The sequence below is a fragment of the Crinia signifera genome, chromosome 2 (assembly GCF_055691185.1).
Source record: "Crinia signifera chromosome 2, ASM5569118v1, whole genome shotgun sequence".
Taxonomy (NCBI): Eukaryota; Metazoa; Chordata; class Amphibia; order Anura; family Myobatrachidae; genus Crinia; species Crinia signifera.
In genome coordinates, this window is record NC_139218.1 from 258401387 (window position 1) to 258424983 (window position 23597).

The 23597-nt window shown below is 42.0% G+C and overlaps 1 protein-coding gene across 1 annotated transcript in view; it reads left to right on the forward strand.

Moving 5' to 3' along the window:
• PRRG1 (proline rich and Gla domain 1) overlaps positions 1-16653 on the forward strand; it is a 40769-nt gene extending 24116 nt beyond the window's left edge. Inside the window, exons 3-4 of the mRNA XM_083174356.1 lie at positions 11364-11524; positions 15021-16653. Of these exons, the coding sequence (XP_083030482.1) occupies positions 11364-11524; positions 15021-15533 (674 nt within the window). The 3' untranslated portion in view covers positions 15534-16653. The remainder of the gene's footprint in view (positions 1-11363; positions 11525-15020) is intronic.
• Positions 16654-23597: the final 6944 nt, after the last annotated feature.

Here is a 23597-nt window from a genome sequence, read left to right on the forward strand (position 1 = left end):
ACAGTGTCCATCAATCTCGGCATCGGCAGTGTTCTCCCACCGGAGAACACTGGCGATGTCTGCTCGCTTAGCACACAGAGCTGACAGCTCGCTCTGTGTGTGGGCTGTCAGCTCTGTGTGCTAGGCGATAGCGGCGCAGCACAGCCCGACCTAGCATAGCTAGGTAGCCCTGCACACATCGCAATGTGTGTAGGGCCCATAAGACAGTGATGGCTAACCTTGACACTCCAGCTGTTGTTAGCATGACCAAAAAGTATAACTGTAGCATGGCATCCTGGGATGTGTAGTTCAATAACAGCTGGAGTGTTAAGGTTAGCCATCACTGAGTGTTAAACAGGACATGTACATTTAACAACTAAAACCACTTCCTCAATAAAAGAATAAGCAAAAAGATTGTTTTAGGTCCTGGAATTGCCAGGATTTTGTCTCAAAATTGCTGGGATTTAAATCCTGGGATTGGAGTCTCCAATCCCAGGATTTGCTGGGTTACTTTGTTCATTTTTGGTTTAATGCTGGGTAGTGGTGACCACCAGAAGCATTTGGCTCAAATGTTTCCCGGCTGTGCACAGTATGACATCGGAGAGCCCAGACATCAGACATCGGCTGTTAGCAGCCCCACACTGGCCTTCTCCATCAACCAGCTAAGCCAAGGAGGACTGCAATGCCAAACGTATCAGACAGAGGCTAGTGTCAGTCTTGTCGGTGCTGCGTGCCCTGCAGGTCACAGCCCAGGAGGAGTACAAGGAGGGCTCCTGAGTTCTCATAACTGCTGGTAGTCATGACTCAGGAAGGCTACTTGGATTTGGGACTGACTGAACAGTGCGCTTATGGTACAGGATGAGTGTACCATGCTCTCCTCTTATTCCTGCTGCTGCTTGCCAGAGTAATTAATTTTAATCGCTTATATAATAGCCCAGAACTGTCAATCTGTAAATGTGTGTATAACACTGGGCAGAGTCACAGAGTGAACTCCGCCCCCCTCCCCGCTGCCCAGTGTTATATACACACACAGACAGACAGATCTGGCTATAGAGTTGAAGATAAGGAGTAATCAGCCAGCAATAATCCCAACACTCCAGAATCCCACCTGTCCTCACTTATCACACCAGCTGTGAAGCTGTGCACACACCACAGGCAGGGCTGGAGCTACCGCAGTGTTTAGCAGTAGCAGCCAGCAGTCACGAGGCTTGTGTCCCACTCCCTGCACTTCTGCTTCCTGCTGCTGCTCTTCACAGTTCATTCAGAGATTGGCTGGTAGCTCCGCCCCCTTCCAGCACAAGCTCCCAAAGAGACCCTGCCAGCAGACAGACATACAGAAAAGTAGGGATGGCCATCGTTGCCTTTGCCATTGATGGCAAAAGTGCAACTGACCACCGATAGTGTAGAAATATTCAATGGATGACCATCAATGTTTTTACATATCAATGGTCATCCATTTTCATTGATTGATCTGTGGGCCAATCAAAATGCAGGGGTGAGGCTTTGTGGGTGCTGGGGGCAGAGCTATGCTCTGTGTCCCGGCACCTTGGGAAAAAGCAAAAACTAAACTATTTGTTTAAGCTTGACATTGATGGTGGGAACCATCGGGTTCTCCCCTATCGATGGCAAAACTATTAGACATCGGCCATAAACCATTGATGAACGATGGCCATCCCTACAGAAAAAGTGACTGGGACATTCTGTATGTACTTGAGGGAGATGGCTGGGTGCAGGGTTGGTTTTATCTATATGTTTGTTAAAGTGCAGGTCTGGGGAACATGTGTGTTAGGGATGAGGCTGGGTACAGGGCTGGGGGATATGTGTGAGGGAGGTGGCTGGGTGCAGGATAGGGGTACAGGTGTGTGAGGGAGGTGGCTGGGTGCAGGGTAGGAGTACAGGTGCATGAGGGAGGTGGCTGGGTGCAGGGTAGGAGTACAGGTGCATGAGGGAGGTGGCTGGGTGCAGGGTAGGAGTACAGGTGCATGAGGGAGGTGGCTGGGTGCAGGGTAGGAGTACAGGTGCATGAGGGAGGTGGCTGGGTGCAGGGTAGGAGTACAGGTGTGTGAGGGAGGTGGCTGGGTGCAGGGTAGGAGTACAGGTGCATGAGGGAGGTGGCTGGGTGCAGGGTAGGAGTACAGGTGCATGAGGGAGGTGGCTGGGTGCAGGGTAGGTGTACAGTTGTGTAAGGGATACTGCAGGGCAGGGGTACAGGTGTGTGAGGGAGGTGGATGAGTGCAGGATAGGGGTACAGTTGTGTAAGGGATACTGCTGGGTGCAGGGTAGGGGTACAGGTGCATGAGGGAGGTGGCTGGGTGCAGGGTAGGAGTACAGGTGCATGAGGGAGGTGGCTGGGTGCAGGGTAGGTGTACAGTTGTGTAAGGGATACTGCAGGGCAGGGGTACAAGTGTGTGAGGGAGGTGGATGGGTGCAGGATAGGGGTACAGTTGTGTAAGGGATACTGCTGGGTGCAGGGTAGGGGTACAGGTGCATGAGGGAGGTGGCTGGGTGCAGGGTAGGTGTACAGTTGTGTAAGGGATACTGCTGGGTGCAGGGTAGGGGTACAGGTGCATGAGGGAGGTGGCTGGGTGAAGGATAGGCGTACAGGTGCGTAAGGGATACTGCTGGGTGCATGGTAGGGGTACAGTTGTGTAAGGGATACTGTAGGGCAGGGGTACAGGTGTGTGAGGAAGGTAGCTGGGTGCAGGGTAGGGGTACAGGTGTGTAAGGGATACTTTTGTGTACAGGTATGTGAGGGAGGTAGCAGGGTAGGGATACAGGTGCGTGAGGGATACTGCTGGGTGCAGGCCCCGCCTAAAGTGCTCTCTGCCCGATTCCTCTGCTCCCCCTCTCTGTCAAGAGCACTCAACAGCTGCCACAAACTCAACCCCCCCCCCCCCTGCCTGCCCGCCCAGCATTACAATAAGCAGCCAGCCACATCCACCAGGAGGTCTTCGGGGAACATGTGCGCGGTAAGCATATTTCACACGATAAGTCTTCACGTGTTAAGGGAGGGATCCTCTTAAAACGCTGTGAAGAGCGCCCGTAGGGTGCGATGAATCACCAACTGAATAAAAATTTACCAACTCAGTCCTAGGAATCCTGAAATTGCGACCTTTTCAATCCCCAAATCCTGGGATGAAAAAACAACCCAGGATTGGCTTCCCTAGTTCAGATGCAATGGGTTATAAAGGCTTGTTATTTTAATCTATTACTGTGTAGTCGTGTTAGATACTTGTCAAAATTGGGGTGAAAAGTGATGTGTCCTTGAGTTTTTATTTCTACACTTACATGACTCCCAATTGTCTTGATTTAAGGGCTTGAAAGTTTGGCTGTATAGAGGCACATGCTGTACAAAGATTGGTGGGTGTGGTGTGCAGATGCCTGAAAGAAAAAACACTCCCTTCTCTCATGGATTTAATGGAAGAAATGATAGTGCAGGTTGCCTTTAAAATATAAATATTTATTTAAACTTTGCACTTACAAACTGTAGACACAAAATGAAGCGTAAGAGTGTAAAATCCAAAAGGCAAAAGCCGCTACTATCGCAGCCTAACCTGCAAATCGAATATCTCCCTTCTCCCATATATATGTGGTGAGATAGAGAGAACAGAAGATAGTGCAGGTTACCTTATGGTAAAGGAGATTTTAATTAGACAGATGCACTTACAAACAATGACATATTCAAATGGCACCATTGATAGTTCCACTGGCAGACAGCTACTCAAATGGCGAATGGCGATCCCCCTCCGGAATGGGTATGATGGTAGAAGTCCACTCATCCAGGGTAGGAGTCTTTCCAAATGGGGTCCAACAATAGTCCATACACACTTAACGCGTATCGGAACGAGTACCTCTTCAGAAGTGTGAGGTAAAGGTGTCCAGGACTCTATATTTATAGGGTCCATATGTTGCCGACACCTGGCGGTCATTGCACGCTAACTCGGCTTTCAGATCAACTGCGCATGTGTGGATAAGATGGCCATGTGTTCCACGGTCTCCGGAAATCGTAATTTTTTGCGTTCCAATGCGCGATCAGGAAGCGGCACTTAAAATTCATTAAAAACAGATTGTGTATGTAAGATAAACATTAAAAACATGATAATACGATTAAAAAAGAGGAACCAAGGTAAATAGAAAAGATTACAATAGAGATAAAGCAATCTCGAAAATCAGCGGCGATATTGTGTCCACATATTATAAAATTTCTAATAAAAATGGTTGAGGGGTTGAGTTCGAATTCACCATTTAGTCCCTTGGGAACAAGGGTGCCTAACTGATGAATCCATTTCATCTCTGCTTTATTTCAACATCACGGGATCTCCAACTGGGTGTTATTTGATAAGGTGCGTACACACGGGGCAATATGATCGCTGGCTATATATTGCTCAGCAATCATATTACTCAGTGTCCCATTTTCATCTGCGACCAGAGATGGTCGCAGATGAAAATGTCACACTGCCGGGAGAAGAGGCAGTGGAAGTCGCTGGTCGAAGGAGCTCCTCCATTCAGGGGCTGAAAACAGGAGCGCGCACCCGGCAATTTATCACTTGTGCACACTCCAATCACTGGCAATATGGTTGCTCAGCGACCATATGTCCAGCGATATTTGCTATAATCGCCCCCGTGTGTACGCACCATTAGATACCCCAAAAATTAATCAAACCACACTCATTGGAATTGTTTTAAAGTGGGCTAACAAAGTATGTGTCAGAAGTGATTTTCTAATGTTATAAATATGTTCGGATAATACTACTTTCAGCTGTCTACTGGTTTTTTCCACATATGCATATCCGCATTTGCATTCCAGAACATATATTACATTTAGTGTGGCATGTAATGAATTGTTTAATAGGGAATGTTTTCCATTAACACTAACATTAGTTCATATCCTTCCTTTGATTTAACTGACGTACATATCAAACAAGAATCACATCTATGAAAGCCACTAATACGTTCACTCCGATGTGTTATTAATTCGGAGCTGCGTTTCACTAGATGATTCTAGTGTGGGTGCCCTTCTATAAATTGAGGTTTTGACTGTACCAAATCTCCAATTATTGGGTCTTTTACCAATATTTTCCAATTGTCTTTAAAGACTTCTTCTATTTGACGATGCTGTGAATTAAATTAGCTGCAGAAAGCCCACTCAAATATATCCTTTTCTTTGAGTTTAGGGTCTTTTTCTTTAAGAAGTTCACTTCTCTCTACTCTATCTATTCTTTCTCTACAATTTTCAAGGAGGGTATCAGAATATCCTTTACTGGCCAATCGTTGAGTGACTTCATTCAACTGGATGTTGCAAGAATTCATGTCACTACGATTTCTTTTTATACGGGTATATTGCCCATAAGGTATGGCTTCAAGCCAATTCTGATGATGTTGGCTTGTAACATCTATGTAACTGTTTGAGTCAGTTACCTTTCTAAAAGGCTTAGTCTCTCTTCTACATCAATTTCTAAATCTATAAAAGTAATTGTTGTTTCACTATAAGTGAAACTTAATTTAATGGAGAACTGATTAGTGTTTAAAATGGACATAAAAGAAGAGAGTTCACCTTCAGTTCCTCTCCGTATATTGTTTTCTTTTAGTTTCTGATATCCCATTACCTGAACTGAAATATCAAAGGACTATTATTTGGTGATATCATTTTTATTACATCTTTTTATTACTGAAACCAGTATATCTGAATTTTTTTGTTTTTATTGAGCGCATTATGTCTGTTATCACGTGCTTCTCTATGTTCACGATTGGAGTTTAATTGGATGTTTACTCTTTGATTTAGCGAGACCTTGCTGCACTTTAATTTAATTGCGCACTTTTATTCTGAATTATTTGTGTTCACCAAAAAAAACCACTCCGACACAGAAATGCCAAAAGACTTTGGCACTATACCGTAGTCTTCTACTCATGTGCTATATTCTGGTAACGTCTTTGGATTGTGATTTTGTGGGTGGAGTCCAGCATGTTGGAAGCTTGAAGCAGCAGCTCCTCAGCATTTGTCCGTTTCTCTAACAGTAAACATTATGATGTAGACAGTGTTCTCTCAAAATAGCCTTAAAACTAAATGTTTAGATATCAACTGTGGATGTCTAACATTGGTGTCATACAGTCTGTAGACTCTCACTTCTCACAATGTGGTCTGTATTCCATCCTGTGCTCCTCTTCTGCCAACATTGGCATCAAACCTTTAGCCTCAATAGTCTGTGCTCTCTATATTTTCTTGTGACTATATATAAAATAATGTCTATATATCTTGTATCCCATGTCTTGCAATTTTTTCTACTGTAAGTTTATTTGCATTTTGTTTTTTTGCAGTCTTATGCTTACATACTTTGTAAATAGATGCAGAACTTTTGTGGTGCCATAAATTAAAGCCTTGTAGTAACAATGATATGTAAAGGACTAAAAGCTGAGAATGCAGTGATCGTATTTATTCTTACATAGCTTGGCCTGTCCATATGTTGGAATAAACACTCTGCCAAGCCCTTGCTCAAACTTTGCCTGCTTCTTTGGGTTCTGCTCTCCCAACACGGGCAACTGCTGCAGAGAACTGAAAGTGGGCACAATCAACATATTTATAGTACGTCAGATATTGTAGTGTAAAAAAAAATAATTATTTCCTATATGAGGTAAATATTACAGATTATTATGATGAATACCAATGTTTGCTTGCCAATTTGCACACCTATTTTGACAAATTTACTTGGCACTCAAAGGGTTAAATAATACCACTTTTAGACAGCATGGCCCCTAAATCCCAGATTTTACTTGTAAATCTATGGGTTGACCCTTTCACACAAGAAAGACCCGTGTTGATCAGCATATTACCGGGTAGAATAGTTTGACCTGGTAAATTTTTGCTTTTCTATGTGAATGGGGCCGGTAACATGAGCACTTACTGTTTCAGTGATGAGTAACAAAAGGTTGTGGGAAAAGGTGGAGATTTAAAAAAAAAATACATAAATGGTGTAAAGCCTTTACTAAAGTGTCTTGACTTTTTTTTTTAAATTTAAAGAAAAATTGCCACTGTCAATCCAGAGCCAACTAATACTTTGTCACCTTCGAAATTCACAGTTTAGACTAGTCATTTCAATAATGGGCAGTATTCATTGTGGCCGGCAATGATAGCTTTTCCTCACTGAAAACAATCCATCCTTGCTGTCAAACCCCTTTGCCATTCCTCACTGTAGTCAATGTAAGGGAAAAATCCTCGCTGTGAGATCTCCTTGAATGGCGAAGTTCACCACAAATGCAGTTAGTCTGCTGCATTTTGTGGCTATCCCCGCTGTTTTAATGGCTTAAATGACCATTCCACCTTGCTGATTTGCCAAAGGGAATCAGCAAGGTGGAAACCACGAGTGAGGGGGAGGGAGTTGAATACTTGTTGGCAAGCGATCAGCACTTTTCACTGTCATAGCTGGCCGTCAGGGGCATTGAATACCCCTCATGGTGTTAAGAAAACTTTCTAAAATGTGCCTTATAAAGCAAAGGAATTTGCTGTGCTATATAAGAAACTGCTCATAAATAAATGTAATAATATTACTTATTGTTTTATTAATGTATTTGGTTAGTACAAGCTTCTGACAAACTATTATTTGATTAATCCTTTGAATTTTGTTACCAGCAAAGCATGCTGCCAATTGTAGTTCAGTTGCTGTGCTAAGGGTTACCTATCCAGAAAGAGTATTGGTAAATGTTAGGCTAGATGATTACTGTCATCTCATTTGACTCTATTGTCTTACGTGTGCACTTCTGCCTCCTGCCAAGAAATGTCATAACCGATGCAGTGCTGTTATTTTTAGCTGTGGAATTTCCTCTTGTGCTGGGCCGCTGGTGATGAACTTCCTTGCAGTGGAATGCACAATCTGACTGACTGGGAACGGGGAGATATTGTTAATAGGAATTAGTGTCGGCTCTGGGACGTGAACTTTTCATATGCTGTTAATATTCATTAATTTATGTTTTTTGTCTACTAAAGCCTCATCCTTTAGAAATATGCAGAATATGTGCTATGTATCCTATTTTTAAACACTGAACTTGGTATTTGCCATGGCCTTTATGTGGGTATGCCGTTGGATTCAGTATGAAATGTCGGCGGTCGAAATACTGATGCCGGAATCCCGACCGCCGAAATGCCGACAGGGGGGCCATGGATTGCCCCCCCCCCCTTGCAGGCTAAACGTGCTCACCATGCAGTGGGCCCAGGGCCTCGCTACGCTAGGCACACTATTTTATTCTCCCTCTATGGGTGTCATGGACACCCATAGAGGGACAGCGTGCCGGCATTGCGGCGGTCGGTATTCCGGCGTCTGTATTTCGTCCGTCGGGATTCAGACCGCCGGCATATTGACCGCATCCCATGCAGTCAGTGGATAGACCATGTCTAAGTCGACAGTCACTAGGTAAACCAGTAATGGTCGACAGTGACTAGGTTGACACCTAAAAAGGGTCTGACATACCTTATGTCGACACAAGTTTATGGTCAACGTAGGCAAGGTCAACATGAGTTTTACATGATTTTTTTAAGTTCTCTCATACTTTACTATCCAAGATGGGCATAGATTTGGAATATAATAGTGTACCAAGCGCAGGGAGGCGCCATTCCTGAAGCATGGCGAGAGAAGCGGTACAGATAGAGCCATCCTCATCCAGCCCTTTAATAGGATTAATTGAGCCAGAGCTGTTGGACTTAATCCTTTGCTAATCCCCTACTGTATTGTTCTATGTACTGTATTGCAGCTGAGAACAATAGATGATAATAAGCCTTGGTGAGCCATGGCTCTCCAGAGAAGGCTAGTTGAAGGCTCCATCTGTACATATACGGTGTCCATGTCGACATACGATTACATAGGCAATCAATCCTACTCCACAAGCTCGCTGCCTAGTGGGTCATACTTTACTCTGTCCTTTATTCCTCATATTCAATCTGTCTCTAAATCCTGTTACATGCATTTAAAAAACATATCCAAATTTCTTCCGGACCTTACACAAGACACTGCAAAAACTCTAATCCAGGCACTCATTAGATCACACATTTTGTAAAGCAGCTGCCAGACTAATCTTCCTGGCTAGACGTTCTACATCTGCTGATCAGTTCATTGTTAAACATCTGGGTTTGACACTAGCAAGGGGAGGCCTTTTAGAACAATAGTTAATAGTGATACTGGAATGTAAGCTCTCCTGAGCAGGGCCCTCTTCCCTAATGTGCTTTTTCTTTTACTTAATCCATCTTTTGAAGGCACCAAATCCTATGGTTTGCTGCCATCCTGATACTTGGGCAAGGAAAAGATGTGTTTACCCTGGTTCTGCGCTTACTGCGGCTGCCACAAAAGCTATATATAGAGGAAATGCATGGAATTCCATCATGCCTTCATATCACAAATCGAGGTCTCATCTGGTGGATATGGTGCTCCAAGAAATTAAAAAGGAGGGCTTATAATGGTGAAGCCAGTTTTAATACAGATACTTATTTGTGTCATCTGCTGATGCAGCTATGTTTATGTACCCTGTAAGGGTAAGGAAAATAATTGCATGCACAGAATTTTTAACATGTTTGCTGAAACAAAATTTGATAAATACATGTTTGCTTTTATCTGTTGATCTTGAATTAGAACAGAGTGACTGCAAACTGTATATATATGAACTAGGGTTAGGCTGCAGTAGGGGTGGTTTAGGATCAAGGGTAGCGTAAAATACTTTATTGGGTTTCTACTGTTGGTCTTCCATCTGCCAGATTAGCACTAAAAGTCAATGCATGTAGCAATTAACACATTACAGTACAAGGCAAATTAGGTTAAGTACAGTACATGGTAAATAAAGACTGTTGCATCCGGGTACAGGACAATTACAAGGGTGGCAAAGAGAGGCAGTAGCGCACGCAGGGGGGGTTTCTGAGTACCCAGAAACCCCCCCAGGAGTCTAAGGGCCCTAGAGTTTGAAAGCTGAGGGTCCCCTCTTTCCATGAGTACAAGAAATTTTAAAATCGGACCTTGGGAACCGGAGATATCTGACTTCAAAGAAGTGGTCCCCATCCAAGCCTGTTAATTGCTCTTCCCAGTGAGATATTTCAGGTTCTGTCTGGCTTAGAGTTTTTCTGAGGGTATATTACAAATGCTGGGACTCTCCCCCTTTGAAGGACACTAGTAGCTTGTCTCTACTGTGCCCAGAACCAGAGATATCAGCTTTCCAGCAGCTGGTTACTGCTCCAGCTCCATACACCTGGTATGTAGTTTTATATACTCGTTGGCAGATTGCTCTGCCTCCTGAACTCTGATCCCCTAGTCCCCAATGCCATTTGGTAGGTGGGATTCTCTAGTTTTTAATTACATTAAAATCTAAGAAATCTATTTCCGGGAACTGGAGATATCTGCAGTCAAGCAAGTTGTCCTCCCACCAGAAAATTATGAATAATAAGCCCACTCCACTATACACCCCTCCTCTGCGTATTAAACATCTTCTACCACCCCGGAAGTTATGTATCAGGGCCCCTACATTCAGCCCAATGCCCCCTGCTCCCACCTCATCTCCCACCATCTGTGCAGTAAAGGATAATTAGTGGAAATTACTGATCCAGGCCCTACATGCTGAGCGGTTGATATAATACCCCCTACCACCCGCGGGACATCAAAGCATATACTGGGTCACCTAAGTGTCCATCTCCATGCTTTGCTCCGCCCCTCTGGAAACCCCCTTCTGAAAATCCTGCGTTTGCCCCTGAGAGGAGAGAGGGTCCTGCTCAGGAGAGCTTACATTCTAAAAGGGGAGGGGCAGACAGACAGGAATGACTAAAACTCCTTGACTGAGTGAGTTGGCTGCTTTGGTAGTGTTGAATAGGTAATATCTATTATACATGGAGAGCATATCAGTAACTCAGTACACTGTTTCTAGATCCTCTAGGAAAAATTTAGGCAGTCACACCGTTAACCTTGGCTATTCAATTCTGCTCCTCCCCCAATCCCATTACCTGTATCCTAGGTCCTCTGTGCTGCTTCCACAAATTTATGATTCAAACCAATGTATTATTCAATTACAGGGGGAAAAGAGGGGGGGGGGGGGGCGTTCGCCCAGCACCACTAAAAGGATTAACATTCTGTATGATAGTAGAAATGAAGAGATCTGTTACATTTACAGTATTTGCAAAGGAAGGATTAAGCCACCTACCACTTCATAGTGGCTGGTCCCATTGGAGGGAGCAGCCACTATTCAGAGAGGGAAGGAGGTGGGCTTTGTACACTGCTGACTGCAGTGCATCAAACACATGTCAGACTGCGCGGGGCTGCATCTGTGGATTATTGAAGATGCCTTTATAGGTTAATAATGTGTTGTAATTTTTCCATTTGCTCTGTGTTTCTCATGAGTTAACCGTTTGGCCTTTTATTTCATAGTGTTTCTGTCTGAAGATCAGGCCAACTCCATTTTAAAGCGGTATCCAAGAGCTAACAGTTTCCTAGAAGAGATAAAGCAGGGAAACCTAGAGCGGGAATGCAGAGAGGAGCTGTGCAGCTATGAAGAGGCAAGAGAAGCCTTGGAAAATGATGAGAGGACTGTAAGTATGAGCTTATTGTGATTTCAGTTGGAGCTATGTCTGGACATGTATACAGGTCAGATGTGAATGAATGTAGAAAATAAACCTTTTCCTCTGTAATATAGATAAGCCAACCCAGGATGATTTATCCCCAAATCCTTTATCTTGAAAGCTGGAAAAAAAAATATTTTCAGTTAGAGGATCCAGAAATACATTGGAGAGTGAGCGCACAACTCAAGCTCATTTCCGTTATGCACCATAACAAAATCCTAAATCTCCATACCAGTGCAGCTCCCAAACCGTGCAACTTGCCTTTGCGCCTCCTAATAGGTGATGTAACAGAAGACCATGTCTTCTTTAGCCTTTCTCCACCAGTCATTTTTTAGATGAAGGCGGGAATGAGATGACACTGTGCCATCACCACACGTTAATCTCTCCTGCCACGTAGATAGTAGCAGCACCTGGTGCCCTGAGACAACGGGACCCACGTTGATGCCGTTAGTGGTTATCAGGGACAGGGGGGATGTGGTGAAAGGGTAATGGCACAAAGAACAAAAGAAAGAGGGATCCAAATAAGGGAAAATGTATAAGGAGTCAGGTATAAAATTTGCTGGGCGGAGCTGCCTCAGGTATAATATGTACTTGAGAGGGGAAGCTGTGTCAAAGCTAAAATATGTGGGAGCTCTTTTATGGATAAAATGTATGTGCTGGGGGGAGCTGCCTTAGGGATATGTACTTTAGAGGGGAAGCTGTGTCAGAGCTAAAATATGTGGGAGCTCTTTTATGGATAAAATGTATGTGCTGGGGAGGAGCTGTGTCCGTGATTAAATGTGCTTGGCAGGGGAGAGCGTTGCATCAGGGATAAAATGTGTGGAGGAGAACTATGGGCCTAATTAAGATTGGGTCTTCCACAATCCCTTAACCCTAATTAAGATTGGGTCTTCCCCAATCCATCTCTGCCCCAAGCCAGGCCCGCTCCTCGTCCGGCCTGCCCCCACTCATTATGTGACCATTAGGAAATGTACAGAGCTGCACGCAATGCAGTGCTCTGCCGTAGAGTAGATAGGGTAGTAGACAGGAAATATGTCGGTTATGTTGGTCATTCTTGAATATGATCAGGTGAATGGTCAGAGACATTTAACAGTTTGGAGAGGAGAGGAAAGTCTTGGGAGGGCATTGCACACAGTAGATGCTGCACAAAGAAAGTCCTGTAATTATGACTGGGAACAGGTAATGCATCTGTGAGATGCGCAGATCTTGTGGGGATGGACGAGTTGGGAGATAAAAGATGTATTTTGGTGCAGTTTTGTTAATTGTGTCAATAGAAGTATTTTCTATGGAAATTGGTTAACTACAGGAAGCCAATGGAGGGAGAGTGAGCAGCAGATGATTATTGTTTTGTTGATACTGTGTAAGGTAATTGGGGCAATCCAGCATGTTAGAAATCCTGGCTTTAACAAATTCATACTAAAAATTATTGGGATTGGTGAATCAGAGATCTTTTACATGCTACTTTTTGCTGATTCCCTGACTGATCACCAGTCATCAAGGTCATCATTGAGACAAAGAATTATCTTAGGGTTTAGTGCGCAAAAAATACAACCATAAGCAGCTCAGTGCAACATATAAAGTGAACTCCCACTTTCACTTAAAATGCATACAGATAGAGAAAAAGTATATGGCTCTAAGCGCTGAATGGTGTTTGCCAAACAAATGATACACCTGAAGGTGATATACAAATAGAGTGATACAGTTACCACCTTGAGGGATTAAGTTTCAAATAATATTTGCTTGTCCAATAGCTCTATAAATATAAAAGAGAGCAAAAATAGTGCAGCATGTCTTAAACATATAACAATTTAATGGGATTTTGCACTTACAAACATGGACATAAAAAAAGCATTCAAAGGTTTCTCCAAGGCAAAGCAGCAACAATCCAGTGAGTCCCAGATGGAATTAGGGCAGCAGTTCTTGGTCCGGACCAAGGGGTTGCTATCACCAGGAAGCAGCAGAGTCACCAAGGAGTCCAACAAATAAAACACGGAGGCACACTTAACGCGTTTCTGAACTTCAGTTCCTTCATCAGAAGTGTGCTGGATAAACCTCCTGAACGTGTATATATAGCAAAAGTACATCTGTGTGTAATTAGCGTTAACTTCCTGGCCAGGTCTCCGTGGCCGGAAGTCAAAGGATCTTTCACATAAACAATAAACCTGATAGGGTAAAATCCGATCATGTGGTTGCACTGCCTGCGTCATCCGACATGGCTGTGCGTTCCACGCAGCCGGAGACGCTTGCAGATCATATGTAGGACAGAATGGGTATAGTTTCATGGTCACATGACCGCGCGATGTGTCATCGCTAATGGCTGTGCGTTCCACACAGCCCTGACACAGCGCGGAAGGGGGCAGATTTAAATGGCTGTGCGTTTCACAGCATTACGCTGTGTGACACGCACAGTCATAGCCACAAACCATCGGAGCCAGCCACACGACCTGCAGATATAGAGAAGAGAAATATAATCATACAGAATTGGTTATAATTGCAGAGCTTTTTAGTTCTCCGTATAATGGTGATTATCTAATCTTAAAGTGCACATAGTTATTGTGCAAATCCATGCATTAATGTGCAAAAAACGCTGTCTATCACAAAAGTGCATAGTGTCTACAAGAAAAAAGATTCACCAAATGTAAGAAAGATATTTCACATATAAAAAACACCCAAACAATAAATTTTATAAAAACAGGATAAAAAGGTATTAAAAAAGAGTAAGAAATAATGGTGGATTTTAAAAGTTATTCATGTTAAAAAATGCTTCAGCTCAAAATCTATATTTAGACCATTGGGTACAATGGTATTAAGGCGGTGAATCCAACGCATCTCTGTTTGTGCTAATCTTTTATCAATATCTTTGGTCCGCCATCTTGGGGTTACAGCTTGGATCCCCCAAAAGTTGATTAAAAAACATTCATTACTTTTATGATGTGTCTTAAAATGAGCCGAAACACTATGCGTCAAAAGACCTTTTCTAATGTTATAGATATGTTCCGCTAGGCGGACCTTTAATTGGCGCGAGGTTTTGCCTACATAAAATAATCCGCAGGCACATTCCAAGACATAAATAATATTTTTTGAATGACATGTTATGAAGTCTTCAATTTTATACTCATTGCCTTTAACTTTAAAATTCACCATTTTTCTTTCAGAGGATTTTACAGATTTGCACATAAGGCAGCTTCCACAGCGGTGGAACCCTCTAGTTCTATCACTTTGTCTTTTGTTTACATCTATAGAACTTCTAACCAAGTGGTCCTTTAACGATTTTGCTTTTCGATAAACGAAAGATCAAGGTCATCATTGGCAGAACTGGGAAACACGGCTCAAATATATAGCCCACTTAACCTAAAAAAAGTTGCATGCATTGTGTTTGAGTAAAATGTATTTGTATTGGTAAAAGCATTTTCGATGTTTAAAGTTTTTTTGATTATTTGTTGATACAATTTTGTTTTCTTGCTAGAAAGAGTTTTGGAAAGAATATACCAGAGGACACGGGGACACAAATGCAGATGGCAGTTGGTATCCGTTTTATATTGCTTTCCCCTTGATCACAGTATTTTTTGTTATCCTTTTGGTCATCTTACTTGTGTGGAAGTGTGTTTTTAAAAAGAAGGCACGACGTCGGACTGCTTATGCTCCTAGAGGTGTGAGAGAGAACACTCCCGAAGCAAGGAATGATCATGAACTAGGAAACCATCCACAGCGTACCAATGTGTTGTGTACAGTGGAAGATGCTTTTGAAAGGGCTAGACCACCGAGTGGATTTATTGATTTTGATGTTCGTTCAGATACTTTGTCAGCTGGCTTTTCAAATTGTGACCCACCCCCTTCCTATGAGGAAGCCACTGGAGAGAGGGGTGTCAGAGTCAGTGAGCCACGGCGGAACCCGAGAGAACCACCTCCACAGTATGAAGAAATCGCTATGTGCACCTCTGTAGTCACAATACCTCATGAGGTCACCAATCCCAAGTAACATACGTTCATTAGTATACATATTCTCCCTTTCATTGCAAATGAAGAGTTTCTAAGCACAATAATCTTTGCCTTTGAACAATTTTTGACTTTCAAAACTATGTCTTCATTTGAGCACATAAGTGCACAGCAATTACAGGTGTAAAACAATGGTTCCGGCACCTGTACTGGGTGGACTGAATAAAAAGGTTTAGTAGAATTTGGGGCCCATTTTGTTTTAACATTTTTATTAACGATATTGGGATAGGGTTACTCAGCAATGTATCCATCTTTGCGGACGATACAAAACTTAGCAAAGTCATCAAATCACCAGAAGATGTCACCATGCTTCAAAATGATCTTGCAATTCTAGATGAGTGGGCAAAAAAATGGAAGATGAGGTTCAATGTAGATAAATGTAAGGTTATGCACCTTGGGAGACACAACCAGTGTGCAAATTACAACCTTAGCGGAGAGGAACTGAGTAATTCCATACTTGAAAAGGATCTAGGAGTCCAAATAGACAGCAATCTAGGATGTAGTGCCCATTGTAATGTAGCTACAAAAAAGGCCAACAAAATTCTGGCATGTATTAAGAGGGGAATGGAAACTAGGGACTCAAGGGTAATTATGCCACTATATAAAGCATTGGTGAGACCTCACCTAGAGTACGGAGTACAGTTCTGGGCACCACACTATAAAAAGGACATCATAGAATTAGAAAAAGTCCAAAGGCGAGCAACAAAGCTTATAAGTGGAATGGAGAATTTAAGCTACGGGGAGAGATTAAGCAATTTGGGACTATTTACATTAGAAAAGAGACGTTTAAGGGGGGACATGCTCAACATGTACAAGTATATCAAGGGCCAATATAAGGAACTGTCACACTATTTTCTACTAGAAAGGAATCTAGGACGCGAGGGCATGAGTATAGATTAGAAGAAAAAAGATTTCATTCAGCTAGTAGAAAGAATTTCTTTACGGTCAGAACAGTCAAACTCTGGAACTCTCTTCCTAGAGGTGGTAACGGCTGGCTCATTAAATGCGTTCAAGGCAAAGTTGGACAAACATTTACTGGAGAAAGGGGGGGGGGTTTTAGTGTAGCGCTCCGCTCCTTGGGTGTGGGGTGTGTGGCTGATCCCGGTTTGAAAGAATATGCAGTGGGTTGGTTTCAAACAATTTTACTTCAAATGGTGCAGTCACATAGACAATTAATTACATATAAAACATTTGTTGTTACAGTTGTTGCAGTTAGTCGATACATACACTGTTACAATAATGTGCAATAAAACAGCAACACAGTGAGTGTTGCGGGAGTGGGGGGGGGAAGGGAAAAGGTATTGGGGGTTTTTTGAGGGTTTTCCCTCTGATGCGGATGGGTTCTGGGGGGGCAGTTGGTTTTATAGTACATAAAACCAACTGCCCCCCCAGAACCCATCCGCATCAGAGGGAAAACCCTCAAAAAACCCCCAATACCTTTTCCCTTCCCCCCCCCACTCCCGCAACACTCACTGTGTTGCTGTTTTATTGCACATTATTGTAACAGTGTATGTATCGACTAACTGCAACAACTGTAACAACAAATGTTTTATATGTAATTAATTGTCTATGTGACTGCACCATTTGAAGTAAAATTGTTTGAAACCAACCCACTGCATATTCTTTCAAACCGGGATCAGCCACACACCCCACACCCAAGGAGCGGAGCGCTACACTAAAACCCCCCCCCCTTTTTTTTTGCAAGTCATTAACCGACCCGGAACGGTCAACCGGGCAGTGAAGCAGCTAGCACCGCACAAGAGAGGACAGTGCGCAGACTACCAAAAAACTTTAACATTTACTGGAGAAAAACATCCATGGGTACAAATAAGAAATATAATTTGTCTGTAAAATACCAGAACCTACCAAATCAGCAATGGATATCTATACCAGGTTGAACTAGATGGACGCAAGTCTTTTTTCAGCCTTACCTACTATGTAACTATGTAATTGTGTCCATATTGAATATGGAAAAATGTATGGGCTGTATTATATGCTCCTTTAACAAAGTAAGATAACAATGGGCTGTATATTATTTTAGACCGTTTTTTTTTTTTTCTATCTTCTCACACAATTTCTGCCTTTCTCCCTTTTGTGAGTCATGCTGGTATTGCAGTATAACCAATATTAACCTTACTGCATTTTTTTAATGATTTTTCAATAAAGCTGACCTTCTTTTTTATTTTTATTTTTTTCATATGTGCCTAATTTGGTATATTATTTGAAAATGATATTTATACTTAAAAATGCCTCAGGTCACAGTAACACCTAAGAATGAAAAATGTTTTTTAGTTTTTTTTAAGCAATATTTGTTAAATAACAATAGTTTTCATAAATTTATGTAGAATTATATGGCTTGAGTTGAAGTTGGGTTTTTCTATAAAAGCTGCTTTGGACTGTATTTAATGAAGTTATTTTTAAAGAAATAAGACCATCAAGCATGCAGTTAGTACATGGATTTCTAGATTTTATATATATATATTTGGGTGCTATGCACATTATACCTACTGTGCTTTCCATTTACGGTATGTCCCATATTCTCTCTTGTGAAATGGACAGGATTATGATGATGATTTGTATAATCAGGCACAACTTTTACAACGCCAGAGGGAAGGTCGAAAAACAATGCAAATATGAGCTACTGTACATTATACTAATATAATCATCTATTTTTATTTTTATTTTTTTTAATTGCCCTAAATTCTTTTAATGTGTTTTTTTGTTTTTTTTAAATCGTACTAATTTTTCTTCTGAAGTATACCAGAATTTGGAATGTTTTTTTTCTTTTTTATAATATTTACATTACTTACTGTAAAATGTCTCTATGGAAGTTTAGCCACTGTTATTATACATTTCCAACATATGACTGTTATCATTTAGGCCAAATATTATGCCATGTTATTTAAATAAAGTGGTCTATGCTATGACATTAAACCTAAATACTGTTCCACATTTTAGATTCTGTTGTCTGCAGTACGTCTTGAAGATTCCTGCTATTGAATAACAAAATATTTAATTGAATTTTTTTTCAGTGTCACTAGTCTCACTTATTCTGAAATACAAAGATGGATGTTTAAAAATGTGTGCTTTGGGCCTGATTCACAGAAGCTCGCCCCCCGCCGCCATGTGGACATCCCTGCCGTATTGCAAATTAATGTTTAGCATAAACATCCATTCGCACGGGAGCATATGGGTCGCCAACTATTGAATGGTTTTTCCCCTGTTTGCAAATATAAGTCAGTCTTGACTGACCTCTATTTGCAGCGTGTGACTCTGAGAACGGGGCGGGCCATCGGCCCAGCTGCTAGGGGACGACAAGTGTTTTTTATGGGGATGCCCCCCGGGGAGTTCCCATGCGCCATCCCCCTGACGCCACCATTTCCACCCCCCTGCATCCGCACAGGGGCCCCGCACATCCATATATCAGCACATACGCATGCGCAGATCCAAAACATTGGTCCCCAGTGCAAATACGCCAGGGACCGAATTAACTTGAATCAGGCCCTGGCATAAAGCTTGATATTGAAAATCTTGAAAGTTCTCTATGATATTGTCTTTAAATGAATAACTGTCTGCAGGATCTGACTTTGCCACTGCTCAATAAGTGCCTTATATTACCAATATGCATCTTGTACCAACGCCCTTATTCAGATCTGATCGCAGTACAAATTTGTTATCAAAATGGGCAAAACCATGTGCACTGCAGGTGGGGCAGATGTAACATGTGCAGAGAGAGTTAAATTTGGGTGGGGTGTGTTGAAACTGAAATCTAAATCGCAGTGTAAAAATAATGCAGCTGGTATTTACCCTGCACAGAAACAAAATAACTCACACAAAGCTAACTCTCTCTGTACATGTTACATCTGCCCCACCTGCAGTGCACATGGTTTTGCCCATTTTGAGAACAAATTTGTACTGCAATCAGATATGAATAAGGGCGCAAATGTTATCCATCTTCTCTTTAACCCCTTCCCGACATTTGACGTACATGTACGTCATGGTCGGGAAGTACTTCCCGACATTTGACGTACATGTACGTCATGGCTTTAAACTGTCACCGCGTCTATAGACGCGGTGACAGTTTGGAGATGTCTGCTGTCCCTGACAGCAGACATCCCCCCTCGTCGCCCAGGGGGGGCAGGGATGCCCCCCCCCCGGTCGGCGATCGCTGCGATTGGCTGTTCAAAAGTGAACAGCCAATTGCAGCGTTTTCTGTGTTACCGGCGGCTAAGCCGCTCGGTAACACAGAGATCGGTGGTGATCGGTGCTGTTAAGTACAGCACCGATCACCACAGAGCGGCAGCCCGTCCTCCCACCCACCCGGCAGCCTAACCTCCCACCCAGCCAGCAGCCGCAGCGCCAGCCCCCCTCCCACCCCCCCACCAGCCGCAGCACAGTATGAAATTACTTTTAGTGAAATAAAATGAACTATATATATATATATATATATATATATATATATATATATATATATATATATATATATATATATATATATATATATATATATATATATATATATATATATATATATATATAGCGTTGCTGCATGGGTGGCACTCCAGAAATCACGACAAATACACAGGTGTCAGGTGACCAACGTTTCAAATGTTTAAATTAACATTTTTCATCAGGGTGTATATATATATGTGTGTGTGTGTGTGTGTATATATATATATATATACACAGTGATCGGTGCTGTTAAGTACAGCACCGATCACCACCGATTGCCAGCCCTCCCACCCGGCAGCCCCCCCTCCCACCCACCCGGCTGCCGCAGCGCCAGCACCCCTCCCACCCCCCCACCAGCCCCAGCGCCAGCACCCCTCCCACCCCCCCACCAGCCGCAGCGCCAGCCCCCCTCCCAAAGCTGGTGAGCAAAATGGGGTCACATGTGGGGGGGTTCCACTGTATTGGTGCTTCGGGGGTCTTGCTAATGCGACATAGCACCCACCATTCATTCCACCACCAAATATCACTCCTTCCCTTCTGAGTCCTGCCATGCACCCAACTGGTATTTTTTGGTCACATATGAGGCATTGCCGTACTCGGGAGAAATTGGGGCACAGATTTTGGGGTGCTTTGTCTCCTTCATTCCTTGCGAAAATGAAAAATTTTGAGCCAGAACTGCATTTTTGTGTAAAAAAATACATTTTTTTACACAAAAATGCAGATCTGGCTCAAAATTTTTCATTTTCGCAAGGAATGAAGGAGACAAAGCACCCCAAAATCTGTGCCCCAATTTCTCCCGAGTACGGCAATGCCTCACATGTGACCAAAAAATACCAGTTGGGTGCATGGCAGGACTCAGAAGGGAAGGAGTGATATTTGGTGGTGGAATGAATGGTGGGTGCTATGTCGCATTAGCAAGACCCCCGAAGCACCAATACAGTGGAACCCCCCCACATGTGACCCCATTTTGCAAACTACACCCTTCAGGGAATTCATCAGGGGGTATAGTGTACATTTTAAACCCCCAGGGGTTTCACCAATTTTGATACAACTGGGCTGTGAAAATGAAAAATTAAATTTTTTCATTTTCACAGCCCAGTTGTATCAAAATTGGTCAAACCCCTGGGGGTTTGAAATGTACACTATACCCCTAAATGAATTCCCTGAAGGGTGTAGTTTGCAAAATGGGGTCACTTGTGGGGGGGTTCCTAAATTTTAGCATCTTATGGTGCCTAGAAACCTACATGGTGCCTAAAAAATAATCTCGTAAAAAGGAGGCTCCAAAATCAAGTAGGTGCTCCTTCTATTATGAAGCCTGTGGTTTGGTCAACGTGCACACTAGGGCCACATATAGGATATTTTTGAAAACAAAAGAATTGGGGGAATCAATTTTTAGTCACATTTCTCTAGTAAAATCTACTGTGTTCCTTACAAAAATGTATTAAAATTGCAAATCTGCAAAAAAAATGAAATTTTGAAATTTCACCTACACTTTGTTTTAATTCCTGTGAAACACCTAAAGGGTTAACAAACTTCCAAAATGCTGTTTTGAATACTGTGAGGGGTGCAGTTTTTGAAATGGCATCATTTATGGGGGTGTCTCACATACAAGTCCCTCAAAGTCACATCAGAACTGAACTGGTCCCTAAAAAAATCAGTGTTTGAAATTTTCTTGAAAATTTGAAAATTTGCTATTCATATTGTAAGCCTCCTAGTGTCCAAAAAAATTACAAGGAAGTTGAAATAATGATGGAAACATAAAGTAGACATATGGTCTATGTTAGTTATTAACTATTTTGAGTGGTATGATTATTTGTCTCACAAGCAGAAAATTTAACATTTTGCAAATTGCTAAATTTTCCATTTTTTTACGACATTTTGGTATTTTTCACAAAAAAACACAGACTGTATCGACCCAAATTTACCACTAATTTGAAGTACAATGTGTCACGAGAAAACAATCTCAAAATCACTGGGATAAGTAAAAGCAAAAAAAAGTTATCCCCACTTAAGTGATACATGTCAGATTTGAAAAAAATGGCTCTGTCAGGAAGGCAAAAACTGGCTCTGTCAGGAAGGGGTTAAACATGCCAGTGTGACCAAACCAAAGAGGATAAAATATATCTGACATCAGCAGAATAAATACTTGCAGACAAGACACAAATAATAAATTTCAGTGGTATTCAATTTTTTTCTCTACTTTCCAAGATTTTGGTTCTGTTACAACTTTTTGCTGTTTGCAAACCTATTTACACCTAATAAAGGGATATGTATGGACCTATCCTATTCCTTATGTGTTCTTATATTATTCACTGCTTTAAAGGATTAACATTAATCCCATGGAGTGGATTTGTGCTAGCTAAAGAGTTAGATGGAGCATTACAGTTTCTGTGTCTCCTAAAGTATTCTAGAAACCCGTGCCAGGGGCGCACACAGAATTTCTGGAGGGGCGTTTACAAATGTTTGGTTTTAAAATGATTGTTGCAAGCCCATAAAGGATGCATAATTCCCATGTAACCAGCTATAGTATTTCAGATATGATCATGGTAAGCCACTTCCCAGATTCTGTTTCTGGTGTGATGATTGAGTACTCCAACCACAGACACAAACCATAATTGGCATTAAAATCTGCTGACATTCCATGACGGATTTCCCACTAGGCACGTGAGGTACTTTTTATATGAATTGTACAGGCCATGGGTAAATTCAAAATGTTGACCCAGGGATCGGGGGAATTGCAGCAATCAGTCAGAGATGTATAGGCCTCTTAACTTTTATTGTGACAAAAAATTCCATAGTGTGTGTTCTCCGTTTCTACAGAAGACCTTTTAATATATTTGACAGTTGTGTCTGAATTTATATTTGTTATGATACAGATGTGTCCAATAACACTTTCCTCCTCTGCTTCATTTGGCTAATATAGTATAATACGGCTAACATGCTGTATAAACTTGAGCAGCAATTGGATAGTTTTTTGTTTTTTTATTGTACAAAGAAGCACATTTTAGGAAAATTCATAAGGGGTGGCTTAGTCGCAGTGTCAATGACATGCCAAATTGAGCCATATGGCTAGATTTTAGGAAAGGTGTATGTGGACACATCTGTATAGATAGATATAGTTTAGTGTAAAAATACTCTCCACATGCCCATGGGCATGCATGCCAAAATGAGTGCATATGTCTTATCCTGCATGTTAAAAATAGTCAGTTTGTCGATCCTGACCATATTTGGCTGGGATTGGCAAATCGGAAAATTCAGTATGTTGCCCAAGGGTTTTGGGAATTGCAGAATTCTGTCACAGTGTATGGGCCTCTTAACTCCGTTGTGGTTAAAAATTCTGTAGTGGTGTTCCGCATTTTAATAAATTTGACTGTTGAGTTAAAACTAATTACACTGGGTTCCAAAAAAAAACATTTTTCTAAATTGTTTAAGGTTTTGGACCAGATTCAGAACATTTTTGCACCGAAATCAGAAAATGATATCCGTTTTTCTTCATCAGGTCAGGTTTTTGTGCGAAGTCGGTTTAAAAAAACTGCAATCTTTGAACTAAATGTATTGAATTTTTGTGACATGATCTGTGGAGTTTGTTAATATT